General features: G+C 47.0%; 1 protein-coding gene across 5 annotated transcripts in view; it reads right to left on the bottom strand.

The window, feature by feature from the left end:
- Positions 1-8,858: 8,858 nt before the first annotated feature.
- Positions 8,859-17,906, bottom strand: part of SLC35A5 (solute carrier family 35 member A5) — a 33,533-nt gene continuing 24,485 nt past the window's right edge. For all 5 annotated transcript variants that reach the window (XM_085897630.1, XM_085897631.1, XM_085897629.1 and 2 more), the window contains one exon: positions 8,859-9,740. In XM_085897630.1, coding sequence (XP_085753756.1) covers positions 9,675-9,740 — 66 coding nt within the window. In that variant the 3' untranslated portion in view covers positions 8,859-9,674. The remainder of the gene's footprint in view (positions 9,741-17,906) is intronic.

The following is a 17,906-nucleotide window of genomic DNA, read 5'->3' as shown; positions in this document are numbered from 1 at the left end:
GAAGAGGGGGAAGGGGGAAGGGGAGGAAGAGGGGGAAGGGGAGGAAGAGGGGGAAGGGGGGAAGGGGGAAGGGGGGAAGGGGGGAAGAGGGGAAGGGGAGAGGGGGATGGGGGAGGAGGGAAGGGATATGGGGGAGGGGAGGGGATGAGGGAGCAGGGAGGGGATGAGGGAGCAGGGAGGGAGGGGAGGGGATGAGGGAGCAGGGAGGGAGGGGAGGGGATGAGGGAGCAGGGAGGGAGGGGAGGGGATGAGGGAGCAGGGAGGGAGGGGAGGGATGAGGGAGCAGGGAGGGAGGGGAGGGGATGAGGGAGCAGGGGGAGGGGAGGGGAGGGGAGGGGAGGGGAGGGGAGGGGAGGGGAGGGGAGGGGAGGGGGAGGGGAGGGGAGGGGGAGGGGAGGGGAGGGGAGGGGAGGGGGAGGGGAGGGGAGGGGAGGGGAGGGGGAGGGGAGGGGGAGGGGGAGGGGAGGGGGAGGGAGGGGAGGGGGAGGGGGAGGGGAGGGGAGGGGAGGGGAGGGGGAGGGGAGGGGAGGGGGAGGGGGAGGGGAGGAGGGGAGGGGGGAGGGGAGAGGAGGGGGAGGGGAGGAGGAGGGAGGGGAGGGGGAGGGAGGGGAGGGGAGGGGAGGGGGAGGGGAGGAGGAGGGGAGGGGAGGGAGGGAGGAAGAGAGAGGAGGGGAGGGAGGAAGAGAGAGGAGGTGAGGGAGGAAAAGAGAGGAGGGAGGGAGGAAGAGAGGAGGGAGGGAGGAAGAGAGAGGAGGGAGGGAGGAAGAGAGAGGAGGGGAGGGAGAGAGAGAGAGGAGGGAGAGAGAGAGAGAGAGAGAGAGAGAGAGAGAGAGAGAGAGAGAGAGAGAGAGAGAGAGAGAGAGAGAGAGAGAGAGAGAGAGAGAGAGAGAGAGAGAGAGAGAGAGAGAGAGAGAGAGAGAGAGAGAAGAGAGAGAAAGAGAGAGAAAGAGAGAGAAAGAGAGAGAAAGAGAGAGAAAGAGAGAGAAAGAGAGAGAAGAGAGAGAAAGAGAGAGAAAGAGAGAGAAAGAGAGAGAAAGAGAGAGAAAGAGAGAGAAAGAGAGAGGAAGAGAGAGAAAGAGAGAGGAAGAGAGAGAAAGAGAGAGAAAGAGAGAGGAAGAGAGAGAAAGAGAGAGAAAGAGAGAGAAAGAGAGAGAAAGAGAAGGGAGGGAGGGGGAGAGAGGGGGAGCGGGGGGAGGGAGAGGGGGAGGGAGAGGGGGAGAGTGGGGAGAGAGGGGAGGGGAAGAGGGGGGAAGGGGGAGAGGGGAGGGGGAGGGGAGGGGATGAGGGAGCAGGGAGGGGATGAGGGAGGGGAGGGGAGGGAGGAAGAGAGAGGAGGAAGGGAGAGAGAGGAAAGGAGAGGAGAGAGAGAGAGAGAGAGAGAGAGAGAGAGAGAGAGAGAGAGAGAGAGAGAGAGAGAGAGAGAGAGAGAGAGAGAGAGAGGATGAGGAGAGGATGAGGAGAGGATGAGGAGAGGATGAGGAGAGGGATGAGGAGAGAGAGAGAGAGAGAGAGAGAGAGAGAGAGAGAGAGAGAGAGAGAGGGGAGGGAGAGAGAGGGGAGGGAGAGAGAGAGGGGAGGGAGAGAGAGGAGGGGTGGGAGGGAGAGAGAGGAGGAGGTGGGAGGGAGGGAGAGAGAGACGAGGGAGAGTGTGAGGGGAGGGAGAGAGAGGAGGAGGTGGGAGGGAGGGAGAGAGAGACGAGGGAGAGTGTGAGGGAGGGAGAGAGAGGAGGGGAGGAAAAGAGAGGAAGGTAGGGAGAGAGAGAAGAGGGAGAGGAGGTAGGAGTGAGGGGAAGCTATGGAGGAAGAAGGGGGAAGAGGGAGGAAGGGCAGGGGGGAGGTGTGGAGAGCTTTGCCTCACCAAACGTTGCTATACCAAATGGGAGGAAGGGATGCGAGGAGTGGGGGGAAGGAGAGGAAGAGAGAAAGTTGAGGGCTGGAGGTGGGGTTAGTAAAGAGAATGATATTGTTGTAGTTTCACCGGTGCGTCGCCACAAGCACGACCCTCGATGGAGCAGTGGGACCGCCTCGGCTCGATCGCCCGGAATTACAGATCGCCGGCCCGGAGAAGTCCGAGGTCGGCGGGTCCCGGTTATTTTGGACCAAAATACGCCAATGGGGAGACCACGTGGGGTCGGGTCGATTGCCAACTTCAATTTACCGAAGTACCCACGTGATTCAACTCCCGGGGTATTTCACCCTCGACGGAACTCGTACGGAAGCGAGCCCGTTCCATGTGCGATGCCGAGCGGTTTTACAATCGCCGAATTCCGCCGGCCCAATTATCCTGTTACTCCGTTATAGCGGCAATGACTGCTCACTTTCACACACGCACGACACCCAGTCAATGGAGAAATGACACGACGAGATGAGTACATTTAAACAATTGGGTATGTTTATTTACTAATGATGGGGGAATAAGGGAGCACACAAGAGGAGAGCTATACTGAATATCAAGCAAGGCAAATAATATACAGGCAAAAGCACTTTACAGTTCACTACTTATCAGACTGGCGCCACAAACAGACACACGCACACCCAGACAGAAGAGGACCTCAACCGCCTTTATTACGACTCTCCAGCCGAGGAGGACAGACCGGCTGTGAGCCAGGCGTGGCTGGCTACCTGGCCACGAGTGCGCGGCTGGATATCCCCTGGTCTTGGGACTGGTGTCGCCGTACCAGCCAGGCGGAAGGCGACAACACGAAGCTCTGGAGCCGGGACGAGGTCGTTGCAGGAGAAGCCAAGGTGATGAGCCGGGCAGAGAAGAAGCGGGAGAAGAGAAGCAGGAAAGAACCAGAACAACTCCAAGAGAGCCGACCCTGATAATCTCCTCAGGACACACCTTATATCGGCCCCCTCCCGCTCAACGAACGCTTCTCTCCTCCCCACTCGCCCTCCCATTGGATGGGAGGCCCCATGTGACTCCTCGTCCGCTCCCGATTGGACAGGCGCGCGGTGGTGGGGCACTCCATCCCTTGGGCGGAGTCTCCAGTGGGGGACGTTTGTGGCTCCGCCTACGGCTTCACCTCAGACCGCGTGTTTAATGGCGACGGTGCCGGTTGGAGGCGGAAGACGCCGGCTCCCCGCCGATTGGCCACGGAGGGACGGCATGTCTGTGTTAGACTCCGCCCACGCGCGAGCCTGAAGAACGCAGCAGCGTCAGTTCCATGTTGAACATTCCAGTTCCAGAATGGTGCCGTTGTGGCATTGTTGAAACTCTAATACAATCGTAGCAGATTCACATCAGGCCCCCATAACAAACGGACGCCAATGTTGTCAGACGGAATGAAAACCCGTCATTATTGTTACAAAAACAGCTAAAATTGATGAAAAAGCGTCCGAAATTGAAACCAACACAGTAATTACGGTCGCAATAGCAAATATAATCGAAACCAACACGTTTATTCTACACGCAAGAACGATCGTGACGGACACAAGGACGGTCAATCCCGAAATAGAACGGTGGGGAAGGGAAGCAACATCGGTTATTTCCGTCGCGAAACGGCGGAGACCGAAGCGAAAGCGATTCATTCCGGTTCCCATAACGTGGAAAACATGGCGGCTTGAAAAGTTCTTGAAGTTATGGTAAGTTAACTTTAACGTAGTCTGCCTTGAATATATCATGTCTGTTAATGAAAACCCGTTTGTGGTATGGGATATTATAAATGCGCCCTCTTGACTTAATGTGTGGCTGACATTTCGTGAAATTCGTGCCCCCGTGCTACAGTGATCAGTGACGATTGATCGTTTATATTTGCAAGAGGTAAAATTTGATAGTAATAATAAATTGCAAATTCCAATAAAATAACAAAGTTCATATGAAGTAAAAACTGTAAAAAGATCCCATACACGATCCCCTATCTTGAACTGGGCATACACAACGAGCGATCCTTCACTCGGGGGCTCAAAATACAGGTAAACCAAACATTATCATAACAACAAAATTCGGTTTAATAAATTGTTAAAACTACATCAGGTACTACCCACTATATATTGTCTATATTACATTTATGTTCGAGGCAGAAGCACTAAAAATTTACATACTGTAACAGGTCGTTCTACTGCATCCGCCATCTTGTTCGCACTACAGTAACCGGAATGAACCGCTTTTGTTTCGGTCTCGGACGTTTCGCGATGGAAATAACCAATCTTGCTTCCGTTCCCCACCGTTCTATTTCAGGATTGACCGTCCTTGTGTCCGTCACGACTGTTCTTGCGTGTAGAATAAACGTGTTGGTTTCCATTATATCTGCTATTGCGACCGTAATTACTGTGTTGGTTTCAATTTCGGCCGCTTTTTCATCAATTTTAGCTGTTTTTGTAACAAGAATGACGGGTTTTCATTCCGTCTGACAACGTTGGCGTCCGTTTGTTCGGGGGGCCTGCACATTTGATTTACCCATTAGACCAGGGACGGGAGCTATCTATAAAACATATACTTACCGATATAGCTAATCTAGAGGAACCTGAATGTTGATTGTGATGGCTTTCCAAATCCGCAACAATATGTTATGCTTAATAACTGATGTCACAAAAAAACTCATGTCACAACAGCTGTATACACAATGACACAACAGAGTTTATAATGTATTATGCTCGCACATCTACAAAAACATTGATGTCCCAATTCCAGAAAATTTGTGGGAACATGAACCAAAAGTAATCACTGAAAACATGGAAGTACCAACTGCTCAAGTACGACGTAATGATCCCATTGAGCGTGAACATCGAAAACAAAGCGCTGCGATGGGTATTATACCGAGGTACAAAAAAAAAAACAGAGAAGAAGGCATTGCTGATTGAGGTGTTAATACCAGTGATTTTGGACTAAACGATGCAGAAACTAGAACGGGCACTCGTAGAGAGCATATACCTTCGCCGCCGCTACTGTTTTGCTCTTGGCATGAGTGTGGGGAGGGAACAGAACAGCACAGGGAACATTTTAGTGCTGGTTTCATGTGAATCGGATCAGAATTGACCGAGTTATGACCAAAAAACGCACATGCGCAAGGTCGTGACCCCCCTGACCTTTGACCCCCAACCACTAACAAGAGTAATGACGTCATTGTGTCATGTCGCATATCAATAGATCGGGCATTAAATTCCGAACATTTTGGCATTAGTTCCATGCAAATTGGATAAAAATTGACTTCGCTATGGCAAAAAGACGATTTTGACCTTTTCATGACCTTGACCTTTGACCCGATCGCTCCCAAAATCTAATCAAATGTTCCTTGGATAATAATCAATCATCCCACCAAATTTCATGCGATTCGGTTTAATACTTTTTGAGTTATGCGAATAACAAACAAACACACACACACACACACACACATATTCACAAATAAATGAATAAATAAATAACCTTTCGCAGAATGCGAAGGTAATAAATACACAGCGACCAATACATAACCTTTCGCAGAATGCGAAGGTAATCAAGGAAATGACCAAACACCAAGACCTCAAGAATGAAGTGAGAAGATCCTGGAAACTGAAGATTGCCAAAGTTGTACCAGTGATTGCTGGATCTACAGGAATGATGACAAAGAATCTCACAGAGATATTAAACATCGGGGTAATACCCCTGGGCGCTCACCTGGTTGTGGCTGGATTAGAATAACCAGGTAACCACTGGTAGACATGGAGGACCCACAAAATATAGCCTATAATGGAGAAGAAAGTAAATACCTATGGATTTTCTTTTTAATGCCATGAACAAACCTTGGTACATCACGAGTGATGAAGGTTGTGGTCAAGTTTCATCGAAATTGTGTGTGGTTTCAGAAAAGAAAGCAAATACATGTTTTGAGGGGCAACCCCCATGTAGAACCCCTTAGACCCCAATATTATTTAATGTTGTGGGCAAACTTTAGTAAATCACGGGTGGTGAAGATGATGGTCAAGTTTCGTCGGTTTTGCGTTTGTATCTTCTGAGTGGATAGCAAATGCATATTTTGGGGGGAAACCCCCCTCTCCCCATAGACCCTCCTCGACCCCAATTTTTATTAAATGTCATGAACAAACTTTAGTATATCGTGGTTGGTGAAGATGGTGGTCAAGTTTCATCAGAATTGTATGTGTAGTTTTGGAGAAGAAAGCAAATACATATTTTGGGGGGCAACCCCCTATAAATCCCCTTCGAGCCAGATTTTTCTAATTTCATGAACAAACTTTGGTTCGTCATAGATGGTGAAGGTTGTCGTGAAATTTCATCGGAATTGTGTGTATCGTTCGAGAAGAAAGCAAATACCTTTTTGGGGAGGCAACCCACCCCCCCCCCCACACCGTAAATTCCGTCTGTCGACCCCTTCAAACCCCGATTTTTTTTTTTCTCCGCAACTTCAGACTCCGCAACTTTTCTTTTTCTTCAGACCAAGGGATCGACACGTGGTTTGCTATCGCTTTGCAAGCCCATCATTCCTTATCAACTGTTTCCCAAACCATTCGGCAAACCGAGCAAGCATCTCTGTCTCAAACAACATGGACAAACTTTTAAGCACTCATCCCAACTCTCTCTTCCTCATATGTGGGTATTTTGAATTGTCACCATGCTCGTTGGCTGGGTGTTGGACCTCTCTCACCAGCAATGGCATTTCAGCAAAGGACTTCCAGACAGTCAGAGATCATTAATGAAGATCAGGAATAAGACTGGGCCCAAAACACTGCCTTGGGGCACTCAAGTCTTGACATAGAGAGGAGATGAAAGAATTCCGTTGCGACACACACATTGGCTACAAGAGTAGAGGAACTGGAAGTCAGTAAGCCATGTGTGGAGTTGGCTTTGGATGCCATAGGCAGAAAGTTTGGAGAGCAAAGTGGGATGTAAGACCGTATCGACAGCTCGAGATATGTCCGGAGAGACAGTCCTGATCTGACATTGAGGGCCTCCATTCATTGTTGGGTGAGTAGAAGCAGCATGTCCAAGGTGGAGTGACCTAGTCTGAATCCAAATTGGTGATCAGAGATGAGGTTGTTGGAGAAAAGGAAAGATTTCATATCAACTAAGATGATGGATTCCACGAGGAAAGGGGATGGATTCCAGTCATCCTTGTTAATGACTGGAAGTTCGCCAATAGGTCTGTACTTAAGAAGATCGGTTTTTGTACCTTTTTACCTCTGCCATCAAAGGTGGATGGAGGTTATGTTTTCACCCCAGTGTGTTTGTTTGTCTTTGAGCAGGATATCTCAAAAAGTTATGTTATGGACGGATTTGGACGAAACTTGGTTGACAAGTTGGGTGTGTGACAAAGACAAATTGTTTCGATTTTGGTGAAGATCCGAATCCGGATCCGAGAATGTTTTTCAGTGATTCTTCACCATTGAGTGATTAGGGCCAAAATTATATTCAGCAGGATAACTCAAACAATTATGGACGGATTCGGATGAAACTTGGTGGATGATTTTGGGTTGGCATGGCTGGGAAGCGAAGGCGAGAGACAGAGACAAAGACAGAATTGAGGCATTCAGCCTTCTCAAGAGCAGAGTTGGCTGTGGTGCGGTTTGAAGACAGGGAAGGGATGGAAGGGCAGCATACACCAGAAAAATACATAACTGCCACCAGGTTTTAGAGGAGGGAGACAAGTTTGAAAATTCATTATTGAAGTTGAACAGATGTTGTTTTCTCGATGTCCTGAGAGGGGACACACACTTGCTGTGGGGTTTTTGGAATGTACTGAAATTTCCTTCGGTCAGATTTGCCTTCCACGAAGAGAAGGAAGTCGTTTCAGAGCAACTGCATATCACAGGATTCAATGTACCATGAGCGGGAAGAAGAGTAGGATAACTGAAGACAAGATGGGATGAATGTGTGCATTGGAGAGATAGACAAGATAGAGAATGACAGGACACGAATACCACAAACTCTGTCCAGTCGGGCACAGTTTGATCCAAGAAAAGTTCAGCACTTGAGGTTTCTGTCCATGGTATGAACTGTTCACTGCCAGTCCATGTCTGAGGCCTTAAGGCTTTAATAGATAATGGTCTCCATTTGTTTGTTGGCTCGGGGTGCCTATGTGAGTAGAGTTTTGTAACCAAAATCACTTCATATCAAAGTGCTGTAAGCGTCTCTGAACGCAAGTTAGTTATACACATCTATTAAAAGGACAGATTGGGTTCGGGCAATTAACGCCAAAAACAAGACTGTGCCTGCATCTGGCGATTTGGCTTGGGTCTATTGGTGTAAGCGGACACGTGACAGCGATCAGCGTGGTGCATGGACTGGCTCGGGTGTTCTATTGGAGCAAGGTATCATGGTAAACATGCTCGGAGCAACCGAATCAGTTGACCGGCATGACCGATTCAGACGAGTCTGGCAACTGCAACAATTCATACCAGTTTAACCTATAACCTATACATACCAGGTTAACCCACTCTGTACATACACCACTCCAGCCGATAACCTCCACGTATCAGGCTTCAAAGAAGGACTTGCAACTTATAACGATCTGTCTCCAAAACAGGGTCCTTCTCACCAAAAAGGGGCCGACAGTACCAATTCAAATAGCGGTAGTTGTATGGGAGGGTGGTTGTACCATGCACAGATATACCACCAGCTGCCCCACCCCCTCTTCCGTTTCCCATCCCTGTGATATCATTACGACTGCAGACAGTTTGACGCAGGTAAGTTATGAGCTTATCTTTGTGGAATTAATGTAATTACAGAGAAGTGGACAGATACCAATTGTTGAACAATCGATAAAACGTTTAATGTCTGCATATTGCCATATGACAGTTGAGCTAGTTGGGCTGGGGTGGGTTTAAAAACCTTTTTTTCTTTAGCTCTGGTACAACAAATTAAAAACAAATTAATTTATACAATGGTGCACATTTAATACACCTCTTAAAAGACGAAGCTGCTGTTGAGGTATCACTGTTGAGGGAAGAGGTTGAGAGAGGGATGTTTATTTTGTCCAAAAAGGACGGGAGGGGTTAGATTCCATCACTTTTGCATAAATAAGATTTAGATAGCAATTCATATATCAGAAAAGTAATGTCGTTCAGAGGAAGTTCAAGTGGCAATAAGGCGAGGGAATCACAACTACCGCACTTCTTCGTGAAAAAATAGCATTGTACAAACAGGCACAATGTGGACATTGTGTATTCACTCATTAATGAATGGAACGTGATGGTTGAACAAAGACCACTCAACCTGTTGTTTGATGTTTGATCTTCAAAAATGACCACTGAACCCGTTTGAATAGAGGCACAGCTCAAAGCAACCTGAGGTCCCATCACAATTCTTTCCTGCAGATGCAACAATTCAATATCCTTCAATTGCTTTTGTTAAAACAACCTAAAAACAAACACTGCTTCGTGTGGTAAACACAGGAAAAGATCATCCCTTACTTTCGCACAAGACCCACAGCACCATTTTGTCACAGGTACCTGTCTCTCAAAAACTTGGCAGTAATGACCACCGCCACCACCACCACCACCACCGCCACCGCCACCGCATGTCCCAGAAAAGATGATCATGATGACCACTGTACATTAGGCCATGGTCTTTAAAAAAACAAGCACAGCTAACAATACAAATAAACCAGGATGGTGACCAAAGAGGAAACTGCAAATGAGCAACTTGGACAACCCTGAACAATAACTGTGAGGCCGTGACAAAGCGAGGTCACTGGGGTAAACTGGCAGCAGTCTTGTCTTTAAATGCACCACAACATCCACTATAATGAATCTTCCATATCGGAATCTGAGCCGGGCTCAGTCAACCTCACAGTTTCCTCACCGTCCTGGATGCAAAGGGAAGAAGTTGGGGAGAAAGAAGACATCATTAAACTGCATACGCTACTCATTCGAGACAAGGTCAACGACACAAACAAATGAACAAGCCCGAACCGACATTACACATGCTTTGAAAATAATATTATTTGTTAGTCCAGAACCGGTCTCTTGGCTTGTGTGTCGTTACTGTTTCAATTACCCTTTGTTGGACTGTTTTTTTTTTTTTTTGGAAATCCAAATTAAATGACTGCAAACAGCCTTCACAATGCAGGACTGGTCTCCAACATTTACCACCCCAAATATTAACTCGGTGTCGGAATTCTTCAACAGAAACCTGCTCTTCCTTACGCACAGATTCATTCCATATTCAGATATCACCCATCCTCCCACCCATGGTACAATGAATCCTGTGGTGAGGCAGTTACCTTGAAACAATTTTCATTCTCTTCCTAGAAGGCAAATCCGACCGAAGGCAATCTCACAAAGCCCGTAACAAGTGTGTGTCTACTCTCAGGAGAGCCAGAAAACAACATCTGTCCAACCTCAAGATTGAACTTTCAAACTTGTCTCTCTCCTCCACAACCTGGTGGAACCTTGTTAAGTCCATCTCTAATGTACGCTCCCCCTTCCCCCGACATCCCTTCCTTCTCCTCAAATGGCATAATAACGGACTCCACTTGTGAGAAGGCTGAATGCCTCAATTCTGTGTTTGCTTCCAAATTTTTCGTCCCCAACCCCTCTCTCTGTATCCAGCCTTCCCAGTCATACCCAAATGCTCCTGGACTATGTGTCTTTTGAACCTGAGAAGGTGGTGAAGTTTGTCAACCTTCGACTGATTCTGCAACTGGACCGGACGGCATCAGCTCATGTGCTCTGCTGCTCTTGCACATCCCCTCTCTGCCCTTTTCATATTGTGGTCACCTTGCATCTGTCATCTAACCCGAGGTCATCTTCCATCTGCTTGGAAGTCAGCCAACGTCACCGCATTACATAATCAAGGTGCAAAAACTGGGTCCCCTTAACTGCAGATCTATTAGCCCATTTCCAGTCATCAGCAAGGTCATGTAATCCATCATCATAGTTGAAATAAAGTCTTTCCTGTTCTCCAACAGCCTCATCTCAAATCATCAACAAGAAAAAGAGCAATCGGAGATTGCAGACCCTCACCAGGACTTGTTTGTGTGGCAATGGTGTGGTGGTGTGGGGTGTGTGTGACGTAATTAATAACAGACATAACTAGAACTGCCACTTTATAAGTGCTGGCAGTGATAACCAGGTACCAAGACATCCCGCTTTGATGCAACCCCGCACTGATAGGACACCTGACCCTGACCCATGACATTTTTCATTATTATTCAATTGAATTTAGAATGGGATTAAAATAAATTCAATCAAAATCAAAGGGAAGACCAAATAGGAACAGTCCTGCATTGGAGAAATCAGGAGGAACCCAAACAAGCAAAAAGCAAAGATGAAGTCATCAGGAGGAACCTGGATAGGATTTGTATTTCAGCTGCTACTCCTCTCCCCTAAAACCCATCTGGGCACAGCCAAGTGAGCCTTATTAAAAATTTTTTTTTTTTTTAAAGATCAAAATATTAAATAATTCGGGCTGCCAGACCATGTATCCGATCAAGTTCAATTTAAAACATGTATTTCCCCATCACTACGAGATCATAATTGTGAAGTTTCACTTTGATTAATTTAGCGGTTCCAGAGAAAACATTATTTAATATTTTCTTCAATCCAATATGGCTGCCAAACCATGTGACCTATCAATTATTCCTCAACAAACTTGTACACCCATGACTTCGGGGACATTTCTGTGAAGTTTTCCCTTGATCTGTCCAGCCATTCTGAAGAAGATTTTTTATAGGTTTTAAGGTAAATCAAATATGGCTACTAAACCATGTGGCCAATGACATCAAATGTGTGAATCTTTTGTTCCTCATGGATAGGTGGTCATTCATGTAAACTTTCACCTCGATCTGTTCAGCCACTTCAGAGAAGATTTTTGAAGGTTTAAAATTTTTTTTAATACAATATGGCTGCCAAATCACATGTCTGATGACATCATCAAATTATTTCTGTGGACCATTTTATCCCAAGATGACCCTCAATAATTTTCATACTGATCAGATGCAGCATTCTACATTTGCAATTATGACATAATGAAGGCACCCATGATGTCATTATAGATACTAGTACGTGCCCGTAACAAAAAAAATAAATAAATATTCAAACGCGAGCAGGAAACAACCACACAGGGCGTTTCTTCGCTCTCGCGTGCCCGTACGTGCGTGGCCTGAAAGTTCGCTTATCGGTTCCAATTATTCGCAATTTAGTTTTAATGGCCAATTATTCAATGAGCGCTAACGTATTTTGCCTTTTCGCAATGTTGTCGCAAGGAAAAACAAAAAGAGAAGTGAAGAGAGAGAAAAAAATTTACTTCCTGGTTCGGAGCATCCCAGCTCACTGATGTTACCGAAATTTATGCACCGTCTAATATGAAAACGATCATAACTTAGGGCATTGTGTTTATCTATAAATGCGCATAAGAAATCGAGAAATTATTAGAATACACGAAGTCATCACTATCCGGAAGCCCGTACGTTGTAACCCGTAATGGGGAACGTGGCTGAGCTTCCCTTCCCCCATTGGCCACGCCCACGCAACGTGTCTTGTCATTGGTTGGGAAATAAATGGCCATGACTTGGGAGGCACTTGTCCGATTAATGTCAAACCTTGAAAAGGCACATCCTCAAGTCCCAGCAATATATCTGGCAAGTTTCAATGAGATCGGACCAGTGGTTGTCAAGAAACAGCGGTCACAGACACAGACACAGACACACACAGATTGCTGGAAATATAAATATATATATATATATATATATATATATATATATATATATATATATATATATATATATATATATATATATATATATATATACATATATATATATATATATATATATATATATATATATATATATATATCACTTATATCCCATGAGGAGTACTTGCTATGTACCATGTTTCAATTTTTTCCTTGATGCGGTTTCAGATACACAGAGGTGCAAAATTTTTCCGTTTTTCCAACATGGCTGCCACACCACGTGACCTATGATGCCATAATTATCATTAAAACATTCTACACGAGTCGTCGCTCCTATGGTAAAAAAAATTTGTCTCAATCTGACGAGCAGTTGCGGAGAAAAACACAAAAGTTCTATGCAGACAAACAAACAAACAAACAAACAGACCCGAAGGCAATACCCTCTCCTTCGGCGAGGGAAATTAGTTTTCAGACCAGGTCACCCTACCTTTGACATGCTGCTTCTACTCTCCAAACAATGCATGGAGGCCCAATGGATCAACAATGGATCAATGTCAGGCATGAGATCAGGGATGTCTCTCTCGACATATCTTGAGATTTTGATACAGTCTGGCATCCTGCTTTGCTCTCCAAACTCTCTGCCTATGGCATCCAAGGCCAACTCCACACATGGCTAGTTGACTTTCTCTACTCTCTTAGCCGACGGATGGCTCTCAATGGAATCCTTTCATCTCCTCTCCCTGTCGAGGCTGGAGTACCCCAAGGCAGTGTTATCGGCCCCATCCTATACCTGATCTTTATCAATGATTGCTCTGACTTGAAAATCCTCTTTATCTTTGTTGATGACTCCACTCTCTGCTGTGATATTCCTCATCCTTCAGACAGGCAGTCTACAGCCTCTTCGCTTTCTTCAGAACTTAACAAAATCACAAACTGCTCAAACACTTGGAATATGTCTTTCAATCCTGACAAATCTATCACTCAGTATCCCTCGCCAAAAAGACCATCATGGCAAACTCTCCCATCAACTTTCTTAGCAAAACTCTCAAAGAAATTCAGTCACTGAAACACTTGGGTCTCACTTTCAGCCATGATCTTTCTTGAGCAACCCACATTTCAAAGTTGGCCTTCAAAGCCAGTCACTGACTCAGCATCCATCATGCAAAGGCCTTCCTTGGTACACCTGAACTCCTACCTACCGACAAGGCTTTCATCCACAATTTGATGGAGTACTGCTCTCCCCTCTGGGCTGGTGCCCCTGCCTCACACATTGCTCAGCTTGATGCCATGGAAACGAAGGACTTTAAGATTATTGGAATCTCCTGTGATGAAGCTGAGTCTTTGGGCCTATCACTTTACCATCACAGACAGGTCAGTGGTCTCTCTCTCTCTCTCTCTCTGTCTTCTTCCACCTCATTTCTGGTCTTGCACTCTGTTCTCTCTATGCTTTGTCCCCCCCCCCCCACCACCTTCTTCGAGTGAAACTCCCAAAATCAAGAATCACTGTTCACCTCCACTCATTTGTTCCTCTTCCCTTCCGCCCCCCCACACCCCCACTCAGCACCCTGGTCTGAGGAACAAACTCTCGCATCCTCTTCTATCACATTCTTTTCTTCAGGTCTTAAAGACAACTGTTCACCACCATTTCAAATCGTACCCCATCCAAAACCATGATATTTTCAACACCCGTAAAAGTCCTCCCCGCAAAATTTTGCTTTTGCATCCATCTTGTCCACCACTTGCGTTCTTCCCTGCACCTCATTGTTACCCACATCCCTTGTTTGTCTGTCTCCATTTATTTTCTCCCTCGGCCCTGTTGTTGGCATTATCCTCTTCTCTTTCTAATGTTCCCTTTGTTATGCTAAGTCCTGATCCGTTCTTTGTTCAGTTCTTCCATGAGCCTCAACTCTGGAGACAAAAAATAATAATTTTGGTTTCAAAATAGATTCAAATACAAAGAAAGCACTCACATTGGTTGTTTGCGTGTTACACAGAGAAGTTGGTGTATTCATGTTATGCGAATGTAATGAGTTGAAGTGCTGTCTGGGATGCAGTGCAGGCTTGATGGGCATAATGGCAATTACACGCAATTCAATTTCTTCATACAAATCACAAGTATCACTTCAGGTCAGATCAGGTGTGGGAGCATGCGCCAGAGCAGCACGTCGCTGCGTCTATTTTCCAGGGGCCTCCGTCTGGCCATTCCCCAGATAGATGCCTGGCCCATCCCCATCTCCTTGAGATGCCGATCAACCTGCTGCAACTACGAGGCATGTGGTCGGCCCATTGGCCTCCTTCACTTATGAGGCTCCCTTGCTGAGAGAATCTGGTGAGCAGGATCAGCATGAGGAAAATGAGCCACATGCCCATACGGCCACAGCTGACGCTCACAGACGATGCAGGTAACAAATCTCATTTGAGTCTCTCTCAGCAACCACTCGTTGGACACAAAGTCTGACCAGCGATCGCCAAAGATTCTCCGAAGAGACCTGGTACCAAAGGAATGAAGTCTCCGTTTCCGATCCCTGGCCAAGTCTCACATCCATAGAGCAAGACCGGAAGACCAAGGATCTGAAGAGTCGGACTTTCGTCCTCCCACACAGGTACCGGCAGTGCCACACCACATGATCCAGTGAATCCATGACTCCCCCAGGCCCGACCCAGACGTCTGTTGACCTCTGGCTCACAGCCAGCAGACACATCAATATCACTGCCAAGGTAAGTGAATCTCTCCGTGACCTCAACATCCTCGCCAAAAACAGGAACAGACAGGATAGCAGCATCCAAGATGTCATTGAAAGCCTGGAGCATAGTTTTGAGCCAGGAAACCCGTAATCCCAGTGACTCGGACTCCTCATTCAGCACCTTGAGGGCCCCAAAAAGGATATTTAGAGTCTCCGCAAAGATGACTGCATCATCTGCGACATCAAGGTCAAAGATCTTGACATTCCCAAATGATGCACCGCAGCTCGATCTCTCCGACATCCTCCCCAGAATCCAGTCCATGCAAGTGCTGAAAAGTGTGGGGGCCAGTACACACCCCAGATGAACTCCAGTAACAACTGGAAATAAGTCATAGATGATATCTCACCACATCTCACAGCACTCTCAGTCCCAGAGTGGAGTTCAGACATCAGATTGATCAGTTTTGGTGGCACCCCACGAAGACCAAGAATCCTCCAGAAGGCATCCCGCTTCACTGAATGGAATGATTTCGAGAGATCAACATGGGCCGCAAGTAGCCACTGCCGAAACTCTCGTCTGCATTTGGTGAGGACCCGGAGAGCAAGGGTACAGTCAATCGTTGACCTCTTTGAAGTAAAGCCTGACTGTTTGGATAATTCTTGATGGGGTTCGCCACCATCTGCTTGAGCACCATTGTCCAGAGCAAAGACCTTGCCTGACACTGAAAGCAGCGTCACCCCTCGGTCGTTGTTGCAGTCTTGGCGATCACCTTTCCCTTTCCAGAGAGGGACAACTAGGCCCCTCTTCCAGTCAGTTGGGATGATGCTGGGTTCCAGGTGGAGCACAGAACTACATGAAACAACATGAGTACAGCATTTCCCCCAGCCTTGAGAAGTTCAGCATGGATGCCACGAGCTTTACCCCATTTCAGCTGGGTCACCGCAGCCTGTGTTTCCACAAATGAAGGTGGACCACAGTTGATTGGAGGGTAAGCAATCGGAATAGTAACACCCCTGACATCCAACTCGACAGCTGTTGGATCAGCCTGGTACAGCCGCTCAAAGTAACCCGGCCAGCGGGCTTTCACTTTGGACTCCTCTGCCAAGAGCCCACCACCCTCTGCTCTAACTGCAGTACACCAAGGGATGGGCTTGGAGGAACGCAATGTGCGAATTCCCCTGCAAGCAGGATGAGAATCACTTGACCACAGGTGATGCTCTGCACCCTCAGATTCCTCACACGTAGGCCTCCTTGTCCACCCTTCATGCACATTCAGTTTTACGTCTCAGCTCCCTGAACAGCTCAGCTCTGCCATTCAGCCTGGCCCTGTGGCTCTGGTCAATGGCATCCAGTTTCCATTGAGAGACAAAATTCTTCTTCGCCCTTCGTTGAGTTCCAAGACATCTACCGGCAACATCAAGAACGGTGGTCTTGAAGGCACCCACAACTCTTCAGGATCCCCCAAAGCACCCAGACCCCCAAATCTCCACTCAGCGTGTTCGCAAACTCCTCAGCTCACCATTTCATCCTTGAGATTGCCAACATCCAGCCTCGGCTGAGATGGTACCATTCTCCTGAATTTAAGCTGCAACCTCAGAGTTGCTACAAGCCTGTAGTCAGTATTGAGGAACTGAGCACTCCAGTCGACCCTGCAGTTCTGGATCATCCTCAAGCGACCATCAACGAGCACATGGTCAATCTCCTTTGCCACACCGCTAGCGTTGGAATAGCAAGTCCAGCGATGAGCCTTTGGGTGCTGAAACTATGAACCAGCCACCCTAAGTCCATGACTTCTTGCAAAGTCAAGGAACTTAGTGCTATTTTGGTTCACAGTTGCAGACCCGTAGGGACCAACACATGTCTTATAACTATCACTATCGGTTCCAGTCGATGCATTGAAATTCCCCAAGACAAGAAAAGTATCTCGCCTGGGGCACTGATCAACCAGAGACTCGAGCGTGGCATAGAATACATCCTTCACAGTGAGATCACTCGCCTCAGTCTCAGCAGAAACATAGACCAGGGAAATGACACCCAAGGAGTGACGAATCCTTAGTCCCATAATATGCTCATTGACTGGTGTTACCTCAATTGTCATTGGAGTCAGCTTATTGGACACAGCTACAGCAACTCCTTGGGCATGGTAACCATCAGAGCAACCAGACCAATAGTCGGTGTAACCACCCGCCATGATCTCACCATAATTCGGTCTCCGAGCCTCAGAGAGTGCTGCATTACCAATGTCCAAACGCTTGAGCTCAGATGATAACAGAGACAGGTGATCATCCTTCCTTCGGGATAGGACATTCCAGGCACCCACCTGAAGGGACCGCCTCAGGTTAATCCAAGGAGATCGCTGTCTGGTGGACGACACCTCAGCACCATCCTGACACACACTACCGCAATCCTACCCCGGAAGTTTACCCCGTGGTTTCCCTCCTCTCATCAAAGATTGGGGTTCCCGATGGCTTTGCCCCAATCCCATCATCCGGTGAGCTGTATCACTTCATCTTCCACAAACAGTGTAAAACATACTTTCAGGTTTGGCAGTGAGTGTGACAAGGTCATCAATGTGAAATTGTCAGATAGAAAAGTCTTCTAGCACATTGCAGACACATTAACACATATGTCTGCCTGCAAAGAACTTTTC

Source organism: Eptatretus burgeri, chromosome 10, assembly GCF_056783735.1.
Source record: "Eptatretus burgeri isolate ZD-2024b chromosome 10, Ebu_testis_v1, whole genome shotgun sequence".
NCBI lineage: Eukaryota > Metazoa > Chordata > Myxini > Myxiniformes > Myxinidae > Eptatretus > Eptatretus burgeri.
This window is presented reverse-complemented; position numbering and strand designations above follow the sequence as displayed.